Here is a 23774-nt window from a genome sequence, read left to right as displayed (position 1 = left end):
ATGGATGTGCCCCTAAAATATATGTTATTTAGATTTTTCCTTTGTTCCTGTTGTGAGACAGGATCTCGCTCTGTTGCCCAGACTGGAGTGCAGTGGGGTAATCTTGGCTCACTGCAGCCTTGACCTCCCAGGCTCAAGCGATTCTCCCATCTCAGCAACCCCACAACTCCCTGCTTTCCACCACCTGTTCCCCACTTAGATTTACTCACACATTTAATTTTTTTGTATACCTTTCTTCTTATATGACAAAACTTCCTTCTAGGATCATTTACTTCTCCCCAAAACACGTCTGTTTATTTTATTTATTTTAATTTATTATAATTATTTTTAGAGACAAAGTCTCGCTCTGTTGCCTAGCCTGGAGTTCAGTGGTTCAATCCTAGGTCACTGCAGCTTCAGTCTTCTGAGATCTTCTCACCTTGGCTTCCCGAACAGCTGGGAATACAGGCTTACTACCATGACCAGCAAATTTTTAAAAGTTATTTTAGCGATGGGGGTCTTGCCGTATTGCCCAGGCTTGTCTCAATCTCCTGGACTCAAGCAGTCCCCCTACCTCTGAGTCCCTAGTAGCTGGAACTGAAATGAGTCTTTTTGAAAGACTTTTAGTGAGATTCTGGTCATACCAAACACTGCTTTTCTTTCTCTATTTTTTTTCACCTTGTTCTGAAAATATATTTTCACTGGGTATATAATTCTAGCTTGTCAATTTTTTTTTTTTTTTCTCAGCACTATGAAGAGATTATTTCACCATATTCTGGGTTCAATTGTTAACTGAGCTGTAGTCTAAGTTGACATTCCCTGGGAGATAATCTTTCTATTCTACCTAGGAGTACTACCAAAGAATAATCACTTTAAATACAAATTATCAGCATATATTTTTACAACTAGGTAGTTTCAGTTCTAACCCAAAACTTGCATGGTGGAGAGCAGAGGTGTCGCCTTGTGGTTAGAAGTTTCCAGCAGAGAAGCCCCTTATCTCCAATCCCAGAGTCAAGGCAAAACCAGACACAATTCTTTACTGTTTTCTTCTGTAGGTGGGCTTTGTTATTTTCTCCAAAATCACCCCTTTTCTGGAGGTATTACCTTTTGAGGTTCTGTAAAAGCTGTAGACCAGTAGAGTTTGGTAGATGTTCCTACGATAGTCTTGGCCTTCAGTGTCTGGTTATGTGTCTGGGTTAGTGCTTTCATTTTTTTTTCCCCATTGGGGAGTTTGGAGGGTGAGTAATGAGAACTTTTTAAAAATGTCTTGCCAAGTTAGCTTTTCATCTGAAGATATTTTTAAAGAATCTATTCAGCATTTTAGGTGTTCTGTAAATTGACAGTCCCTCTGGGTAACTAATCAGCTATATTGCTGGAAGCGGAAATCTATTCTAAAGTATCTCTATGACTCTTATTGGGAAGTTGAGAGAAACATTAGATATTGATAATCTGCCACCATTTTCAGGTTAGTGTATTTAAAGTTCTACAGATGACAAGCATTGTTTCTGCTTAAAGAAAAATGTGTTAGCTTGACATAGATACCAGATGTGTCAAAATGTCCAGGGTATTATGGATGCTCCATTTTGACTCTGTATTTCTTTAGTCTAATGGATAACTGTATACTTTGTTTTCGATACAGGCACCTTTAACTAGTACTTAAATGAAAACAGAGAACGAAATACTTAATGATAGGCGATCATCACGTGTGGCAGTTTTCTATTATAAATGTTTTGAACTAATTGAAGTGATTTACTTGGTGCTGTAATGATATGGGTCTTGAATGTGAGGATATAATTCAGCTTTGGAAGCATCTGCATGTACTATTTTATAATAATGAATCCTAGCATTGGTTTGTGGCATTTTTTCATGGCCATGATAAGATGATATCTAATGAAAGCAGAATATAGCATTAACAGGGTATCATCTATCTGTCAACCTATTTTGTCTGTTGAAAATCTATTCTAGGCCAGGCACAGGGGCTCACACCTCTAATCCCAGTGCTTTGGGAGGTGGAGGCAGGAGAATTGCTTGAGCTCAGGAGTTCCAGACCAGTGTGGGCAACATAGTGACACCCTGTCTCTATAAACAGTTTTTTAAAAAATCAGCCAGGCATGGTGGCATAAGCCTGTAGTCCCAACTGCTTGGGAGGCTGAGTTGGGAGGATCGTTTGAGCCCAGGAGGTTGAGACTGCTGTAAGGAGTGATTGTGCTACTGTACTCCAGCCTGGGTAACAGAGTGAGACTGTCTCAAAAAAAAAGAAAGAAAGAAAGAAAAAAGAGAACCAGTTAGGAAAGGGTAGGTATATGTAAAATAGGTGAAGGATGGGGATCAATCAGAGGAAAGCACGCCAAACAGAAAGACAAGTTCTCAATCCTGCCCATGGATTTAATTTGCAGCTTGGCTTTCAAGCTTTAAACTGTCTTCGGCCTAGAGTTGGGGTTTCACCCAGTACCCACCCATGTCTGCCTAGGCATTTGGCGGCCTCCTGTTGCTATCATTATATTTAGACATGGGCATACATACTTTGGATGCTGCTATTCAATACTCATAGTGATCAAGTTACTCTATATGTGCTACTTTTTAATGCTTAATATCACTTTTTATGTTTAATATGGTTTATAATTTTTATTTTAGAGTACAAAATAGGACATAAAATAAGAGGTAATTAGCATCAAAGGAGTACTTTTCATAATTATCCTTTATATTGTAAATCATAAATGATGTAGAAAGCAATACATTTATTTTGCAAATAGAATCATGACATTAGTGGAAGTAGAATTTTTTACATATAAAGTAATCACTATTTTTTCTATTATAGTAGTAAATATATCTGTGATATTCACTGATCTATTTAGTACAGGGCTAGAACCCCTTGAAGAATTTAATTGAATTTAAATTAGGAAATGTTTAGTTACCATGTAATTTCCCTAGTCCAGATTTTTGGCTGTGGAATGGAAAGGAAGGGTTGAACCTGAAAGAGATTTTTTTAGGAAAAATTGTCAGTAGTGTGACTGAAAGGTAATTGCCAGTTTGAAAGCTTAGAAGATGAAAAGGATGCCAGTTCTGTTGACAGAATGAAACCATTAGGAGAAGCTGATAAGGCGTAGGGATGGATCAGAATGAAGATGTGTTCTCCTTTAGATTTGTTCAATTTGAGTTAATGATGGGACATCTGGGTGGGAATGTCAGTTAGAAACATGGAGTTTGAGGATGCCTAAGAGTGGTCAGGGCTGGAGATGTTCATTTGGCATTATCAGCACTGAGGTGATACTGATCATGGGAAAGTCAATGAGCCTTCTAGGGAACTGAGTGTAATCTGAATGTTAAGTGTCAGAGTTTAAAATCATTTCTTTAGGATATGTTTCTCTGCCTGGGCTTGATTAAAGATTAGATAGGAAACCTTTAAATCCCTGATTATTTGTAAGACACGCTTGTTACTTCAAGGTCAGGAATTTTCTCATCAATTTTCAATGCTTGTGTGTTATTTTGTTAACTAATAGGTTTTTGAAAATAGTGACTGCATGTTGAGGGCTTGAAATGCCCCATCCCCAAATGCTTTAGGGGTAATCAGGTAATCAGCATTTTAACAGACTTCAGTATGTATGTCGATTCTTGGAGTCAAATGCCAAGAGTTTTGGAAATGTTAGGAATTTTATAGCAAAAGGAGAAGATTGTGCCATCACCACCTGACAGAAAATGTATTTTGGATCAAATGGAAGAGAAATTACTAATTCATATGTTGATTGTGTTCCACTGTGTAAACAAGAACATACACAGCCCTTTTGGCCCTGTTATCTTTATGAGGGCAGAATCTCCAGTGGTTAACATGGTGGTAGTCACGTAGTAGACATCCAGTATATATTGGCAGAATGGATGAATAAAACAGAAAATAAGTATAGAACCAAGCACTGGCATGAAACTGTTTGTCGTTTAATTCAAAGAAAAGTAAAAAAACACATGATTTAAGAGCAGTAAACACATACACAGTGATTTAAGCCATATACCATAAGAAAGTTCTGAAAAACATGGATAAGGAATTGTGTTTTCTGACCAAGCAAAATGGGGAAAAGATGTGTTATGATGATAGAGATTTAGCCAAGGGACTTTTAGGGAAATGTTTCTTTTCTTTTCTTTCCTTTTCTTTTTCTTTTTTTTTTTGAGATGGAGTCTTGCTCTGTTGCCCAAGCTGGAGTGCAGTGGCCGGATCTCAGCTCACTGCAAGTTCCACCTCTCGGGCTCATGCCATTCTCCTGCCTTAGCCTCCCGAGTAACTGGGACTACAGGCATCTGCCACCGCACCTGGCTAATTTTTTGTATTTTTAGTAGAGTTTGGGTTTTACCGTGTTAGTCAGGATGGTCTCGATCTCCTGACCTCATGATCCACCCCCCTCGGCCTCCCAAAGTGCTGGGATTACAGGCGTGAGCCACCACGCCTGGCCAAGGGAAATGTTTCTTATCTGGATTTTTAAAAATACACAATTGTCAACATAAGTTAAAGTAAGACATTACTAATAAATATATATAAAATATGTATTTTTATAAAGAAATATTGGCCCCAATTCATTTATGTGGAATTGATGGTCTTCATCAAAATGAACCTAACGCTGTTCTTCTACTAGTTCTTCTACTAGTAAAGTGACTTAATGAGATAGGAGACAAAAAAGAAAGGTTATGTTTTTGCAAGAAGGAAAGGGCATTATGGTTCAATACCTTTACTTAACTAACCTTTAAGTGTTCAATTAACATTTAAAGGAAATAAAGTTTTGGAAGTATTACAGAATAATTCCCAAAATGTAAAAAGTAGTTAAAAGCATGTGGTCTATTCATAGAAATTCCTTCACATAACACTGACAGTCATCAGAATGTAAATTTGTGATGCATAAAAGATGAAGAAAACTCTGCTCAATCAGTGACATAGTTGCTGCTTTCTCTTTCGCTGTTTTCTTTGTGAACTTCAGTTCATTGACATTTTCTAGGATGAAACCTTCATACTTATCCAGAATTGATCTTTTAAACACAAATCCTGAAATATTTGAAAAAAAAAAAAAATGCACAGTAGTAAGCAGCAGCAGGGGGAGGGAGAAATTGAAGGGCTTGTGCCTTGAAACTTTCCAGGATATTTGCTTATCAACTCACAGTTTGTCAGAATCTGTTATACTTAAAAATTTATCACTTCTAGCCTTTACTACTATGAACAGCCTTTCACTTATAGCGAGCATAGAGGGTGGTCTTCGACTATTAACTCACCTTTGCAGTTTATTTAGAGAACAGAAGCAATTGTAGTATCAAGGAAGCATTAAATTCAAAAGCTACTTTTTTTTTTTTTTTTAAGTACAGAGTTTTGGGGCAATATGAATGTTACAGTTTTACTGTCTAGCCTGATCTATGTCAGTTCACCTGTATTTTTCTTGCTCTTGCTCGTAGCTGCTGTTGCAGGACCCTGACTCTTATCAAAAGTCTCAACATTAGATGTTTCTAGAGGTCTCAGGGAATAGCTTACACATTCTCTGAATGAATTTTGCCAGCTTCCATGTGGCAACTGTGGGTTCTTGTTTTGATCCTCTCCCCTGGGGACAACTGTGTGTGGGAAGAGGGGAGGAGTTTCCCACGGGGCACAGCTGGTGGTGTATTGAAGCCTTCTAGGTGCCAAGGGTGTGGGGTGTTCTTTGGCAAAGTATGGGAACATGTATTTTTTCCTTGCTTTCCTTTTTAAATGTACTTGATTAGAGGAGTACCAAAGCAGTGCTCTTCACACAGTTCTCCTTTCCACAGTATTCAGACATCTGACCACGTTGGGGATGAATAGTCTGGGCCTGGAATCACATCCAAGAAACACATCTATAGTGCCCTCAGAATCACCCTAACTCTTTCCAAATTGCAGGTTTTCTCACTGGACTAATCCTGTCTGCTTGCTGCTTGACTTCTCTTCCTTTAGAAAATGTCTTTCCTGGGAGCCCCCTTAGTCCACCGCACAAACATACTTCAGGCTGACTCCTAGGACTCTGTGTATCAGTGTCAAGCTGTGCCTGGAACCCCTGCCTTTTTTCCATTTTCTCTGTTGGTATGCTTTTGATGAGTAGGTGAAGTGGAGGTAAATGAATACCATTACATCTCTGTCTCTATGTATTATCTTCCTTCCGCTTTTATTTAGGAATTTATGGGAATGAAAAAATACTACTATCCAACCTTATACTACATCTTTGTCTACAAAGCTTAGTATGTACATATATTAAAAAATCAAATATGTTTAGGCATTGACTACAAGGACCACTTGCAACATGAGATCCTACAGGTAGGTGACTCATAAGAGCAATATGTACTATCGTGGTAGTCTGCATCTGCTGCACATTTGAGAGTGAGTTTTATTCTAATTTGCAAGTACAACCTACTAAACAATGGCAGTTATATAAGCTTATAACTCATAAGATGATATTCAGAGTAGAATACATCCAAGGCCACTAAATGTGTTAAATATTTCATACAGCTGAATAGAGAAAGAGAAGATATGTCACCTCCCACTGTGGCGCCTTCATTCTGAAAATAACAGGTTACCTATAGCTAGAAGAAAAATAAAATAACGAAAGTTTCACATTCCCAGCTAAAATTATATTTTAGGCTTGATTCACTCCACAATACTTATTTTCACAGTTATAGCTTAAAATTGAGGTGGAGATTTTTAAATATGCAGAATTGATTTTAAATAATTTTAATGATCTTAATCTTTCTAATTTAGTTTCACTGTGGTGAAAATTATGCAAGTTACCAAACTGAGTCTTTGTTTTTCTTAATAACATATATACTTCACAAAAAAAATCCCATCAACAGAAACAATTTTTAAAAACCAACTGAGTAATTTCTATGCATCAAAAATATTTGAAAAAATGGAAATAATATCTTGGTATTTACTTACCTTCTTATTCTATAAGAGAAAATAATACTAATGGAGCAAAATAATGGATGCCCTTGATTTCATTTCAGTATTCATATATGTGGTTATATCCATATTTATATTTAAGTCAAAGGGTGCAATATTTTAGAACGGGTCTCATTGATTAGATGATTGGTGCCATTGCAGGCCCAGAGCTTAATGGAAAGGCAAAACTGAGTGAGAGGAGGGAAGAGATAAATGAGGAGAACAAAAGGGTACTTATAGTGGGGGTATAAGGTTGTGTGTTCCCTACCCTAGTTATCTTTTCATTGTGGAAAAATATGTAACATAAAACTAACCATTTTACCCATTTTACGTGTATAATAAAGAAGCATTAAGTACGTTTGTGTTGTTGTACAACCATTTCCACTATTTCCAGAACTTTGTCATCACCCCAAACAGAAACTCTAAACCTATTAAGCAATAACTCCTTATACCCTTCTACCCCCAGCTTCCGGTAACCTCAATTCTACTTTTTGTCTCTAAAAATTTGCCTATTGATGACACTTCATATCAGTGGAATCATACAATATTTGTTCTTTTATATCTATTTTGTTTTACTAAGTGAAATATTTGTAGGGTTTATCTATGTTATGACATGTGTCAAAACTTCATTCCTTTATGACTAAGATTCCATTGTATGTACATACTACATTTTATCAATACTTCTGCTGATAGACAGATAGATTGTTTCTACCTTCTGGATATTGAATAATGATGCTATGAACATTTGTGTACAGTATCTGTTTGAGTTCCTGGTTTTAATTTTTTGTGTGCATACCTAAGTGTATTAGAGTTTTCCAAAGAAACAGAACCAATAGAGTGTGTGCGTGTGTGTGTGTGTGTGTGTGTGTGTGTGCGTGCATGTGTACATAAAGAGATTTATTATGAGGAGGTGGCTCACTGCATTATGGAAGCTGAGAAGTCTCATGATCTGCCATTTGTAAGCCAGAGACCCAGGAAAGCCAGTGGTGTAAATCTGGTCCAAGTCCTCAGTCGGAGGGCTTGAGAACCATGAGAGCTCACGGTGTAAATCCCAGTCCAAGGACAGGAGAAGATCAATGTCCCAGCTCAAGCAGGCAGACAGGAAGCAAAAGGATGAATTCCTCCTCCTTCTGCTATTTTGTTCTGTTCAGGCCCCCAAATGATTGGCTGATTCTCACCTATACTGGGGAGGCGGCAATCAACATTACTGAGTCTACCAATTAAAATGCTAATCTCATCCTGAAACACCCTCACAGACATACCCAGAAATCATGTTTAATCTGGGCACATCTTTGCCCACTCAAGTTGACACATAACCATCATATAAGGGGTGGAATTTTGGAGTCGTATGTTAATTCTGTGTTGATTTTCTGAGGAACCACCAAATTGTTTTCTATGGGGACTGCATCATTTTACATTCCCCCCAGTAATGTACAAGCGTTCCTGTTCTTCCACATCCTCAGTAACACGAGTTATATTCCACTGTTTTGAAAATAGCCATTCTTCTGGGTGTGAGAGAGTATTTTATTGAGGATGCTATTGTAAGTTGAATAGTTTTACTAATTTCTTTTATAGACTGTTCATTGCAAGTGCATAGAAATGCAAACTGATTTTTGCACGTTGATTGTGTACCTTCAGTTTTGTTGAATTCATTTATTAGCTCCATCAGTTTTTTGCAGATGATTTAATGTTTCCTACATATAAGATCATGTCATCTGTGAGCAGAAATACTTTTACTTCTTCCTTCCCTAATTACGTATCTTTTTGTTTCCTTTTTGCCTAATTGCTCTTGATCATGGTGTATACTCCTTTTTTATGCTGCTGAATTCAGTTCGCTAGTATTTTTTGGAGGAATTTTACATTTGTATTAATAAGGTATATTGGCCTAGAGTTGTTGGTTTTTTTTGTAGTATATTCTACCAACCTCCTTATCAGGGTAATGATGGCTGCATAGAAAGAGATAGGAAGTTTTCCCATCTTCATTTTTTGGGTAAAGTTGAGAAGAATTGGTATACATTCTTCTTTAACTATTGGTAGAATTCATCAGTGAAGCTATTGGGTCCTGTGCATTTCTTCATGTGGAGGTTTCTGATTACTGATTCAATCTACTTACTTGTTATAGATCTATTCAGATTTTCTATTTCTTCTTGTGTCCATTTTAGTAGTTTTTTTTTTTTTATTTCTAGGAACTAGTCCATTTCTTCTAGGTTATTCAAATTTTTGGTAAATAATTATTCATAATTTTCTCTTATAATTTTTTCTTTTTATGAAATCAGTAGTAATGTCCACTTTTATTTCTGATTTTAATTACTAGAGTTTTCTCTTTTTCTTAAACTCATCAATCTAGCTAGAGGTTTGTGATTTGTTTTTTTGTTTTGTTTTGTTTTGTTTTGATCTTTTCAAAGAACTAACTTGATATTGCTTGGCTATGTCCTGACCCAAATCTCAACTTGAATTGCATCTTCCAGAATTACCACATGTTGTGGGAGGGACCCAAGGGGAGGTAATTGAATTATAGGGGCCAGTCTTTCCTGTGCTATTCTCGTGATAGTGAATAAGTCTCACGAGATCTGATGGGTTTATCAGGGGTTTCTGCTTTTTCTTCTTCCTCATTTTCCCTTGCCACTGCCATATGAGAAGTGCCTTTCGCCTCTCACCATGATTCTAAGGCCTCCCCAGTCATGTGTAACTGTAAATCCAATTAAACCTTTTTTTTTTTTTTGAGACGGAGTATTGCTCTGTTGCTCAAGCTGGAGTGCAGTGGCGTGATTTTGACTCATTACAACCTCTGCCTCCCAGGTTCAAGCGATTCTCCCACCTCAGCCTCCCGAGTAGCTGAGATTACAGGCACCCACCATCTTTCTCGGCTAATTTTTGTATTTTTGTAGAGATGGGGTTTCACCATGTTGGCCAAGCTGGTCTTGAACTCCTGACCCCAGGTGATCCACCTGCCTTGGCCTCCCAAAGTGCTGGGATTACAGGTGTGAGCCACTGCGCCTGTCCTTAAACCTCTTTTTCTTCCCAGGCTCAAGTATGTCTTAATCAGTAGCATGAAAATGGACTAATATACAACTTTTGGCTTGGTTTCATTAATTTTCTCTATTGGTTTAAAGTTTTCTTTTTCTTTTCTTTTCTGTTTTTTGTTTGTTTGTTTTTTTGTTTTTTTGTTTTCTCTTTTTGAGACAGGGTCTCACTTTGTTGCCCAGGCTGGAATGCAGTGTTACAATCACAGCTCACTGCAGCTTCAACCTCCTTTGCTCAAGTGATCCTCCCAAGTAGCTGGGACCACAGGCATGAGCCACCAGGCCTGGCTAATTTTTGTATTTTTTGTAGAGACAGGGTTTTGCCATGTTTCCCAGTCTGATCTTAAACTCCTAAGATCAAGGGATCCACCTGCCTTAGCCTCCCAAAGTGCTGGGATTACAGGCATGAGCCAGCACACCTGGCAGGTTTTAAGTTTTCTATCTTGTTTTTCTCTAATCTTTGTTTCCTTCCTGCTATTAGCTTTAGCTTTAGTTTGCTCCTCTTTTTCTAGTTCCTTAAGATGTACAGTTAGTTTATTGTTTTGAAGTCTTTTTTTTTTTAATGTAGGCATGTACTGCTATAATGTTCCCTCTTAGCACTGCTTTCACTGCATTCCGTGTGTTTTGATATGTTGTATTTGTAGTTTCATTCCTCTCAAGGTATTTTCTAATTTTCCTTGTGCTTCTTTCTTTGACCCATTGGTCGCTTAAAATTTTATTTATTAATTTCTGCATAACTGAGGATTTTCCACTTTTCCTTCTGTTATTCCTTTCTAGTTTCATTCACTTGTGATCACAAAGCTATTTTGTATGATATTAATTTTTTAAAATGTATTAGGACTTGTTTTGTGGCCTGACATGATTATCCTGGAAAATGTTTTATGTGCATTTGAGAAGAATGTACATTTTGCTTTTGTTAGCTGGGGTGTTTTGTATAAGGCTGGGAGGCTTATAAACAACAGAAATTTATTTCTCACTATCTTGGAGGCTGGAGGTCCAAGTTCAGGATGTCAACATAGTTGGGCCCTCTTCTGGGTTGCAGACTGGTAACTTCTCATTGCATGCTTCCATTGTGGGAAGAGAGCAAGCTAGTTCTCTGGCCTCTTCTTAACAGGGAACTAATCGTACTTGTGAGGGCTCCACTCTTACGACCTAACTGCCCCTCAAAGGTGCTGCCTTTAAGAATAATCACGTTGAGAATTAGATTTCAGCATAAGGATTTTGGAGGGACACAAACATTCACTTCATAGAGTCATCAAATTTGAGCATGCATCAGACTTCATCACTTTTGCTTGATTCTCCATTAAAAGTAGGAATGCATTGTGGACTTAAATATAGACATTGTAGATAATGGGAGATGTTGTACAAACCAACTGTAATTTATAAGATTGAAGATGATTCCAGGTTTTGAAAAATTATGAATGGTAGAGTTGATCCTTTCTTTTTTAGTATTATTGTACATAAGCAAATTCTACGTAGTATTTTTCTGTTTTTAGTTTAGATTGACTAATTATTATGACTGGAAATAAAGCTTAAAAAGTATTCTATATGTTTAAGTCCCAGAAGTTTACTCAATTTTGGAATACCATTTATTCTTATATGATCTTTTATTCAATATGTATATGCTATATTGTACAAAAACCAAACAAGTTTATACATTTTATTCACAATTTATTGTAGTTCATTTTTAGGTCAAATTTTGGAGGGGTGGGGAAGGGCTGATACTCTGGTACCATAACAGAACCATAATCAGAAATTTCCTGTCCCAATTAATCACTTTCATAATTGTTAACGCACATTTAAAAATTCTAATACTAAAACACTAAACTTTTATACTTTTATTTCTTTTTAGAACCTTGTGAAACATCTTCCTGAGCAGAAGATACTCAATGAATTAGCAGAGCTTAAGAATGAATATGATGACCTCTGTGAGCCTGAACAATTTGGAGTTGTGGTATGTATCCAACATGAGGGACCACAAACTCAGCTGGGAGGTTAACACTTGCCAGAAAGAGTGAAAAGAAAGACATTTCAGTTGTCAATTCTTTTTTCATTACTGTATTGCTACATAATTTAATATAATATTGGCTGTCAGAAAAAAATCCTTTTTTACCTATTATTATTTGTCATGGCATTGAAAAATAATAAAATATTCGCATTCATAAAATACTTCAAAATATCTCAGGGGATCTTTTGTATAACAGTGCCAATTTTTAATTCTATTAATATATGCAAACAGTATACATTATTATTATGTGGGCTATTTTTCCTTCCATTTAGATCTTTATGTTAGAATCTGACCCCCCAAAAATAGGTTAAAATAAAAGGTAATTACTAGATAATTAGCAAAGTAATAGAGACTCTTTTTCTAGGGTATATATCGTCTCAGAAAAAGTACAAGGATTTTCAGATTTCGTATATTGTCATTAATTGATTTAAAGCTTGAAACGTACTGTTTTAGTTGGGAAGAAAATCTTATACATCATGTCTTGAAATCATCATGTAGTTAAATTATTATTGGAATGAATTATTTTTTCTTATCCCACCCTTCATATTAAGGGGTACAAAAGATGAATAAGTATAAATTTTGAATTCAAGATTATAGTTATATTTTAAGTATTCCCCAAACTGACTATTCAAATAGTTGACAAAAAGCAAAAACAAAAAATGGCAGGAAAAGAGGGCACTATGATTTATTTAATTTCTTGGAGAAAAAGCTATTTTTTACTTAGGTGTTCAGTGCAAGTTTGTTAGCCGTATGAATAAATAGCTCCATTATGGTCACCAACTTTACCCTGGCTCCCTGAACATTTTCCATTTGCATACTAAGAATTTTAAAATTACCATTGGACCTAATAGTCAAACATTTTCAGCCTTATCCAAAATATTCTGTAAACTTTTAAATAGTATAGTATGTTAGAATTGATCTAATTTGATACCTTGCAGTTTAAAAATCCTGTTTAAAGTCAAACTGTGCTAGATGGGACTGAGCATGTTCCTTTTGAACATGTGCAATAAATGCTCACCCATATTTAGAGTTTATTAATTTTGAGACATGGCATTGACTACACTTATGTAGAAGGATTCTATCAAATTCTTGCAAAGAAAATCAGGAATGTATATTTGGGATCAGATAGAGCATATAATGGTATCTGAGAAAGGTATTTATTTCTCTTATTTTTGAACAAGGTGAATTAACTAAATTCTAAATTTGATAGATATCATTTGTTAACTAAAAGCAATTTAGCACAATATTGAGTAATACAATTATTTAGACCAAAGTCCACATTTGAAGCCTGAGCTGCTTGGATTCATATTATAATTGAAGCAAGGCTATATACCCTCTGAGAATTCAGCTGTGTCATGATGGTTATGAGTTTTACAGTAGGTATACTACACAATTTCTCTGAAGTCATTTTTTTTTTCTGAATGCAGTTTATCTTGGAAGATGTATTAGTTTGCCAAGCAAGTCCTTTCAAGAGGCATATCCTTGGTACCACACTGAGGAAATGAAGTTTGGGGACATAAAAAGCAATATACCTTCTGAACTAAAAGCAAAATAGAAAATGGAAGAGATTTCTTGTTTATGCACATAACCATAAATAATTCTGAGGCTGTGTGTACATGAAGTAACCTAGTCCCCTTATTTATTCTCACCATTCTTAGCTACATGTCTGTGGGGGGTAAAAAGTCAAGGACATTACAAACTAGTTTACACCATGTAAATTACCTAAGATAGTATCAGTCAGGATTTGCCCAATAAAGTTTAGCTGCATTCACATCAAGGAAATATTTTTTAAACAATGATATACTTTAGTTTTTTAAACGTGTACTTTTCAGTGTTTAGAACAATATTATGTATAAAATAGACAGTAAATAAATGTTTATGGAATTGAATTACAGGACAATTATTAAGCCCAAGTCTGAGCCTGAATTAGAAAGTAGTATAATTTAAATCTGTAACAATAGAAATTCTGCTAAAACGTGTCTCTCTAGGTGTATGCTGAAATTCAATTCACTTCTGTGTGTATACATCCAAACGCTTTTTAACCCTTAAACATATATCAACAGCCTAATGTGAGGACAATTTTGGAAATTGTTTAATAGAATCATCTGCAGTCATGAGAGAGGCTCCAAACTGGAAAGGCTCATTGCCTCTGCTCACTTCTCTTGTTAACATTATTAGTGTATTTATCACATGATTTCTATATGGAAAACCTCCAGTATCTCCCTGAATTTACAGAATGAAATCCAAGCTCCTTCACATTCTCACTGTACTTCTGACTGTCTTGCTTTCTTCCTTTCTGTTCCCTTTGGTGAAGTGAGTCAATTGGTATCTTTTTGACATTTTAGCCTTTACCTCAATCAGACTCTCACTGCCGTTTTAACAGTTATTTCACTCGCTCCCTATTCTGCGTCCTTTCATTTTTCCATAGTGGCCATACCATACCTTTCCTTCTCTCCTCAAGTCTTCTGTCTCCTCCCCATTCTTTTAACTTACCGCGAACATCCTAACCTGTTACTTGCCAGAGAATAAAGAAAGCACTTTGACTTCAGAACCTCCAATATCTCTTCTACCTACAAAGTTTTCTGTAGCTATATATCTTTTACTTACTCATTCTGTGTCAAACCTCAGAAATAGAGGAGCTCAATTATCATTAACATTATTGCTGTTGCTATTAGTATGGATAGAAACAAAATAAATATTGAGGACTTAACTTGTCAGATTCTATGAGAAGCATTTTTACTTCCACCAACTTATGTATTTCTCACGACAACCCTGCGAGTTTGGCACTATTAATGGCTCCATATTAAGGATGAGAATGCCGGGTGCATTGGTTCATGCCTGTAATCCCAGCACTTTGGGAGGCCGAGGGGGGAGGATCACCTGAGTGCAGGAGTTCAAGACCAGCCTGGCCAACATGGTGAAACCTCATCTGTACTAAAAATACACAAATTGGCCAGGCGTGGTGGCTCACGCCTATAATCCCAGCACTTTGGCAGGCTGAGGTGGGCGGATCACCTGAGGTCAGGAGTCCGAGACCAGCCTGGCTAACATGGTGAAACTCCATCTCTACTAAAAATGCAAAAATTAGCTGGGCGTGGTGGCGGGCACCTGTACTCCCAGCTACTTGGGAGGCTGAGGCAGGAGAATGACGTGAACCCGGGAAGTGGAGCTTGCAGTGAGCCAAGATAGCACCACTGCACTCCAGCCTGGGCGACAGAATGAGACTCCATCTAAAATAAATAAATAAATGCAAAAATGAGCTGGGCATGGTGGCACATGCCTGTAATCCCAGCTACACAGGAGGCTGAGGCAGGAGAATCGCTTGAATCTGGGAGGCGGAGGTTGCAGTGAGCTGACATCAGGCCCCTGCACTCTAGCCTGGGCCACAGAGCAAGACTCCATCTCAAAACAAAAAAAAAAAAAAAAAAAGGAGGAGGAAACTGGGCCCAAGGAAGATTAGTTTACTTGTCCAAGGTCACACAGTAACTAGTAGTCACAGAATTCAAATGATTCAAATGTTAGCAGTCTGTATTTGTAGCCAGTGCTTTAGCCACTGTGCTCCTGGGTTGTGGGTATGTGGGTGTGTATGTGATGCTCTACTACATGCTAATCTTCTCACTTCAGTTTGGGCTTTGTTATGCACTGCCTACTTTAGGTGGTAGTATCTCTTATTTGCTTTCCTTCTGTTAGTTATTTTATTACTTCCTCAATTTGTCAGTTTCCACTCTGCTCTGCTCTTCAGAAAAAAAGAAAATCTTCAGTCATTTGCTGCTGGGAAAGGAGTGGATAGATGGGTGGATGGATGAATAAAAATCCTTCCTGACTGAGGTTTCTGCTTGCTACTGCTTTCTTTCCATTTCCTACCATCAGTTTTTTTCAAAGATCAGTCTCCTTTTTCTCTCTACTTCCTTAACTCTCATTCACTGTTCAACCAATGGTGATCAGAATTCTGCCTTAAATAATGCATTGAAATTGAACTAGGAAAGGCCCTTAAATCCTGTTCACATCCAAAATTCACATCGAGTATACTCACTTCTCTTTGTCTCCATCACCACCATCTTAGCCCAAGCCAGAATCATCATTGCAATTAACCATCACAATATACATTTATCTTGTTTTTCCCACTACCACTTTTGCCCTTCTCCAAATCCGTCTCGGCACAACTCTTAGTATGATGTTTCTAGAGTGTGTCTGTATTGCATCATAATTTTTATCTGCTTAAAATACCAGTGCTGTTCTATAGCACTAAAGCTAAAGCATTAACTTCTTACCGTGACCTAGAATACACTATCTGGTCTGGCACCTGCCCACCTTTCCTACTTTTATCACCTGCTATTTGGCCTCTTGCTCATTATGCCTCAGCCACATTTTAATTTTGAACTTACCGTGTTCTTTCCTGCTCAGGACCATTGCACATGCTGCTTTTTTACTTCCGCTTGTTGCCTCCCTCTCTTGTTTATACTTCAAGTCATAGCTTAATTTTTGCTTTCCCAGTGGTACCTTCATTTGCCTTTCAGTCAGAAATACATCTCCCTACTAAACTCTCCCAGATTACCTTTTTTATTTTCCTTTCTAGAAATTATCATGGATTTTAATTAAATGTTTATTTATGAGGTTACTTCTTGACTGTCTATAATCCCAACTATATTGCAAGTTCTATAAATGGATGAATCATGTTGATTTTATTCACATGTGCTTAACAAATATTTCTTGAATGTATTTGCATGAATGGAAAATAAAGTGGACTCTTTCAGTCCTATCTTATTCTGTATCTATGTGGCATTTGATAACATAAAAGAATTTAAGCTCCTTTTTGAAAACTTTCCTCTCCTTCTTAAACAATAAATAGTATTTCCTGATTTTTTTTTTTTTTTTTTTTTAAGAGGCAGGTTCTCTCTCTGTCCGCCAGGGTGGAGTGTAGTGGTGAGATCATACCTCACTGCAGCCTCGAACTCCTAGGTTTTAGTGATCCTCCCACCTCAACCTCCTGAGTAGCAGGTTCCACCATACCTGGCTAATTTCTTTAAAAAATTTTCTGTACACATGGAGTCCTGCTGTGTTGCCCAGGCTGGTGTTGAACTCCTGGCCTCTAGCAGTCCTCCTGCTTCAGCCTCCCAAAGCACTGGGATTATAGCTGTGTGCCACCATACCTGGCCTTATTTCCTGATTTTAATACTCTAACCCTGTGTAGTACCCTATAGTGTTTCCATGATTATATAACTTCTTAGATCATAGACACAAACTCTCATCAGTCAGGGGTATAAATATGCCAGAAATTAGATTACTCTTGCAATATTCATTAAAATAATGATAATGAATAATTAACAAATTGGCTGATCGAGGTGGCTCACATCTCAATCCCAGTACTTTGGGAGGCCAATGCAGGCAAATCGCTTGAGCCCAGGAATTCGAGACCCGCCTGGCCAACATGGCAAAACCCCGTCTCTACAAAAAATACAGAAATTAGCCAAGCATGGTGCTGTGTGCTTATAGTCCAGCTACTTGGGAGGCTGAGGTGGGAGAATCGTTTGAGCTCGGGAGGCAGAAGTTACAGTGAGCCGAGATTGCACCACTGCACTCCAGCTTGGGCAACAGAACCAGAACCTGTCTCAGGAACAAAAACCAACAACAAAAAAACACAATAAAATTGACAAAACTGGGGGAAATTGTGAAAGAAAGAAACTTATCTAAGGCAGTAACTGGGCTACTAAGCTTTCTCTAACCTTTGGGTATTTTTAGCAGCCACATCATTAGGTTTGCTTATAATCATGTGCAACCAGTTGGAAAAAAGAGGAAAAAAAAAAAAATAGAAAAACCCAGAGACTTTTCCTCTGTCTAGAGACAGATTCTGGTAAGGGGGATATGCTCGCTCCCACATACTCTGTGATCAATAATCTTGTTTAGGGGTAGATTGGCTGCATAGCTTCCCATTGACTTGTCCTCCAACCTGCCTCCCACAGAATTGAATTTGGTACATCACTGTAATTATGTGCTGTACCTTTACTGGGAAAAAAAGCACAGATTTTTGAAAGCTCTGGCAGTTAGAACCCTCAGCAGGAGCTTTTAGACTCTTCTGAGTGTCTTTGCAGCTCAGCTGTTCTCAAACCTCAGAGCTATGGAAGTTCCCACTTGTCTTGCACAGGGGATGGAGACCCATACTGTGTGTATCTATTAAACTAACACATCTTCTGAGGAAAAGAAAGCAATAATTAGTTCTCTTAGTAATCGGTACTTTGTTTTTCTGACTTCAAAATTACACATATTTTTCAATTAAAAACATTCTAAAGCTATAATCTAACAAAAAATGTTGAAATTGGCTTGGGCGTAGAAATCTTCATAATAGAAAGCACAGATTATGTGATACTGCTGACAGCACATTTAAATTTTTTTGGACAAATATATGAAGTTGGGAGGAGAGGATTTATGCATATAGTTGGAAGTACAGCTGTAAATTTACTGTGCTTTTTAATTTTTTTAAAGCCTCATAAGGGCTTATGAGCTATAAAGATAGCTTAACCAGGTGAAAAGAAAATTCTTAAAAGCTTTTTTTTCCTTCCACATATCATCAAAGGCAATTAGTTTGGATAGAAAATTGTAAGTCCTCTGTTCCATTAATATCAAATCATTTTTCACTTTTGCATATTCAGTGTGAAAATTTCATTTTTCTTTATTTTATATGCCTGCATTCAGAGTATTAAGTGTTTCGATATGTAATGCCCTGATTGTTTCTATTTTCATCACTTTTGTAAATATTATTGCTAGCTCTTACTTCCAGATGTATATTCATTTTATCTGAGAAAAAGCTGGTTTAACAATTTTGAGATCAGGTAAAAGAAAACTCACCATGACTCATTCTCAAGTACATGTATTTATATTCTTATCCCTCTTATTAACTTCTCATAATAATCAATTTTTTTGTGACAGAATTTCTTATTTCCATCAGCTTTTGCAATAAAATAAGGTAAAATAAAACCACCTGAAAATTGAATATTCAAATTAGGTCAGTAGATGTCAGTTAATTTTGCTATTGATTGGTTTTCATTAAATTTTTAAAAACTCAAAAGTTAACCCTTTCATTTTTTCCACCCACATATCACTAATTCCTAACACCACCACAGAAATTTTGATGACTGTGGCCAGGCACGGTGGCTCACACCTGTAATCCCAACACTTTGGGAGGCTGAGGTGGGTGGATCACGAGGTCAGGAGTTCGAGACCCGCCTTACCAACATGGTGAAACCCTGTCTCTACTAAAAATACAAAAATTAGCCGGGCATGGTGGCGGGTGCCTGTAATTCCAGCTACTCAGGAGGCTGAGGCAGGAGAATCATTTGAACTCAAGAGGCGGAGGTTGCAGTGAGCCCAGATCGTGCCATTGTACTCCAACCTGGATGACAGAGCGAGACTCCATTTAAAAAAAAAAAAAAAAGAGAAATGTTGATGGCGTTCTTGGCCTGAAACATGTTTTCAGAAAGGTGTTTTAAAATTCTTGCCTAACTTTTTAGTGTGATTCTTCGAGTTTATAGTGCCTTTTGGGGCACACAATGTTATTGTATTCTGTTCTAAAGACAAGTAGAGGGTTGTTGATGGGTAATTCCACATATCCACATATTTTTATCTTTGGGGAAATATTCGCTACCAGTACATCATTATTTTTCTGATGTAGAATCAGTTTTCAACACTCAGTTTTTCAAGGCTTCAATTCACAGATTAAGTATGACCCTTTTCTCTCATGACATCTAATATACAAACATTTGGCATTGACTCCATATAGTTGGTACACTTGTATTGGTTATTTTGTCCAGGCTAGGTACTGGATTTGCTACAGAAAGTATTAGAATGAGTATAAGTATAAGTAGGAGAGGTTCTGCCCTGGAGGAGGTCATTGTCTAAAAGAAGATAGAAGTATTTACTTTATAGGTGTCATAAATGCCCCTGCCTTATTTCCACAATTCCAGGCAGAAATCTGGACAGTATTGACTCTGAATCTCATTTCCGTAGGCAGTTCTGCCTTCTATGAAACTTAAGTCTGTTCTCCTTTAATGTGGTTTCATGATCATTCTTTTTGTTATAGTCACAGATACAAAATGATTCTGTATATTCAATGGACAGTAGATCAAAAGAGTAACTATTTGGAAAAAATACCTTGTAGCAAATATGTATTTGTTACAAATATATCTGTTAATTCTAATGAATTCTTAACATTATGTTTTGAAGAGACTGGGGGATCAGTTTTGCTCCCATATGATAGGCGTTAATGGAATATGTCTTAGAAGTGAAAAGGAAAGATGACAGAAATAACCCTAAAGGCCACACCTGACTATAGGAGTACCATGTGGCCATCTCCTTTTCCTTCACACATGATTTTTACATTTGTGCTCTTTTCCTTTCTCGGAGGATTCGTAGGTTAGTTGGGTAGTAGATCAATATTCATGAGCTGCGTAGGTACTAAAGTGTGTAAAATTCAAATTATATAAACAAAACTGTATCTAACTCTTTGGGGAAATAACCCACTTGTAGTTGCTCTCACTAAAGCTGTCAATGCACTTCTTTTATTTTTTTTTAATATAGTGAAGATCAGCTAAAGAAATGAGAGCCACTTGATGTGATTTGATAGACAAGTACATCGTAACACAAATAAATCCCCTACCTAATACAATACCCTGGTCAGCATCCCACAGCACTTCAAGGAATGAATTATAAAACAAAGGATGCCAGTCAACTAAAATGCTGCGAGGGACTACAACTAAATACAAACACACATTTCAGCAGAGTTTTTATTTTATTTACTTATATCGCTTAAGTGCACTCAAGTGCCTTTATGAGACATGAGCCTTTTAATAATTGTATGTGTGGCTGAGGATGTTGCTCAGTGCTTCCTATTATTTCTAAGCTTAGTTATCTAGGACATCTCCTTACATATCCCAATCCTCTGATGGAGTTTCAGCTGTTTCTATCAGTGTACATTGATTGGTCTGATCATAAAAATTCACACTTATGGTTGCAAAAATTATGTGGTTATGATCAAAATGTACTGGTTTGTGGCTTTTGTTAAGAGATGTACGTGCATAGCTTGCCTCCTCCATCATCTCTTGATTTTGTAATAATACAATTTTAATAATAACATTTCTAATGGTAGATGTATATTATGAATTAAAAATAGCTAAATAAAGCATGATACTTAGAGTGGATAATGAGAGCTGTTCTTCACTGAGCCCTGGAAATATATTTCTTAATTTTGAATAAGAGAAACTTTCCATTGGGTTTGGGAGAACAGAGAAGGATCCCGGTTCCTTCATACTGACAATTTCTGAGGATGAATAAAGAATGTAATAACGACAATAACTATTGTTTTACGGTGTTTACATTGTGTCAGTTACTATGACAGGAGCGATATACATAGTATCACATTTAAGTTCTAATGCATCCTGTATAGACGATTTAGTGAATACATTTTCATGACGAGGAAATACTTAGAAACTCCAGGTAACTTGCAGTAGGTCATACAACTAGAAAGTGAGGCCCAGTGAGGTCGCTTACATCTGAAATCCCAGCACTTTGGAAGGCCCAGGTGGGCAGATCGCTTGAGCCCCAGGAGTTCAAGACCAGCCTGGGCAACATGGCACAACCCTGTCTCTGCAAAAACATACAAAACTTAGCCGGGCATGGTGGTGTGTGCCTGTAGTCCTGGCTACTTGGGAGGCTGAGGTGGGAAGATCGCCTGAGCCCCAGGAAGTCAAGGTTGCAGTGAGCTGTGATCACCCCACAGCACTCCAGCTTGGGTGACAGAGTGAGACCCTCTCTCAAAAAAGTAAAGTGACAGAAGTGTGGCTCAAACCTACGTTTGTGTAACTACAGTGTCCCTGTTTCTCCTACTGCAACTTACGGTATGGGTCTGGAGAATCCAGATAATTGTTACCCTTTCTTTCCTGGGTTTAGAGAAAAAAAATTCTCCTAAATCCAGTTCTTTAAAAAAAAAGCTCTATGGGGCTCTGAATTTGGGCTAAGATTGGGCCTTGGCAGTATTGTTGGGGTGACCTACCTGGAAGCTAATGAATAACCTTACATGTACTTCATCTTTCCCCACATCAGCCTGCTATTATACCTCTTGAAACTATGCATCCTCTTCTTGACCCAGCATTTTACTGAATGTTGTGTTTCCTATTTATATAAATGAAGCCATTCATTCATTCATTTTACGATGGTTTATTTTTAAAATCACTTTTCATCTTTATCACCTGCCATGTATCAAACCTTGTTGTAGGAGATGAATCAATGGAGAATCTTTGCCAGATCAAAGGGCAACTTTGAACCCCTTACGGTATACAACTTCTTCCAAAAAGCAGGCTGACTGATGATAGATTAATATCTAGTAATAGCAGTTCAACAAAGTTAATTCCCTAACAATTCTGGTTTGACATTATAACTGAAGACATTATTTTGTGGAAGTAAAATATTACTATCAGCTATTAATTTTGTTGAATAGACAATTGTCCTTGGGAAAAGATCTGGAAAATGGTTAGTCAGCTAAGTAGTGCTTTAAAAATCAATCAGCACATATTGATATACTCAAGACCCTGTACTAGGTGTTCCACAAGATGTAGCTTTTGACGACTCCTTTCTCCTTTTTTTTTTTCTCTATGCAGTCTCCTCATCAATGACCTTACCTCCCATAGCATCTATTCAAATAACTCCCAAATCTGCCAACTCCAATACTTCTAACCCCTAGAACTATAGTTTCAAATCCTAGCAGATATCATAATAATAACAAAAATTCAACATGTCAAGAAAGCAATTTTATTATTTCCCTATCATGTAGGTATCATTTTACTATTTTTGAGAGGATTTGAGAGGGATCAAGGAGAACATTTAGTCTATGTTAGTAATCCAAGCTTGAAGTACATAAAATTATGAGTTTTTATATGGTGAGCATGGAAAATAAGGGACAACTCTCAGAAATTCTGCAGGTTAAAATATTGGTAAGGATTGGTATTATTATAAATAACATTGTGTTTACTATGATTTGAATATCACTTCAAGATTTGGAGTCTTGAATGGGAAAATAAGAGCATCATTGTTAGAAGTAAGATGCCCTATTTGATGTCTGAGAAGATGGTCAACTGAATTTACTTAAATGCTAATACAAATTTTTTGTTGCAGCCAGGCAATACTTTTCCTTTATGGAACTAGCACTTTTTACTCTACCTTCCCACAGCTGTAGAGGCAGAGCCTAAAAAAGAAGGAAGTAAACGTATGGATCATTTATTTTGACTCCCTTCTTTTCATCAAAACAAGACTGCTTTACAGGAATTTCTCCCACTTTACGATGGGGAAACGTAAGGCCAGAAAATTAGGCAGACTGTTTTCACACAGTCAGATCACATGACAGTTTCTAAATTCAGTCTCACTTGACTTAGTTGCTACTAAGCTACACCTACCTGCCCTTACTGCCTTAGTCCCTGATTGGCTTACTGGAATTTAAGTAGCAGCAGATCAGGGAAAGCAAATCCATCTACTCTCATTCCCTGAAACAAGCAAACAGCCAAGTGACAAACTGTACCAAATTAGCACCTCCTTCTACCTTCATTATTGCCAACATTGTTCTGCCTCACAACAGACTTCAAACTTTGGAGCCATCTTTGACTTTCTCCTGCTATAACTGATCGGTTACTAAGTCCCATTTATTCTTAATTCTATCTTTTATATCCATTGTTTTCTTTATCTTCCTACTGTCAACATGCTACCTCATTACCTGTTTCTTGCACCATTTTGCTAACTTCCTGATGGTCTCCCTGCCATTAATCTCTCCTTCAACCAATCATAGTTACTTCTCCTAATAAGACTCAAGAGG

General features: G+C 37.1%; 1 protein-coding gene across 5 annotated transcripts in view; it reads left to right on the top strand.

The window, feature by feature from the left end:
• The window catches only part of LOC105497495 (diaphanous related formin 2), a 919069-nt gene that overhangs the window by 397013 nt on the left and 498282 nt on the right, over positions 1–23774 (top strand). For all 5 annotated transcript variants that reach the window (XM_071089284.1, XM_071089283.1, XM_071089281.1 and 2 more), the window contains one exon: positions 11768–11869. In XM_071089284.1, coding sequence (XP_070945385.1) covers positions 11768–11869 — 102 coding nt within the window. The remainder of the gene's footprint in view (positions 1–11767; positions 11870–23774) is intronic.

This window comes from Macaca nemestrina, chromosome X, assembly GCF_043159975.1.
Source record: "Macaca nemestrina isolate mMacNem1 chromosome X, mMacNem.hap1, whole genome shotgun sequence".
Taxonomy (NCBI): Eukaryota; Metazoa; Chordata; class Mammalia; order Primates; family Cercopithecidae; genus Macaca; species Macaca nemestrina.
Note: the sequence above shows the minus strand (reverse complement) of the source record. Positions and strands in the feature narration are given on the sequence as shown.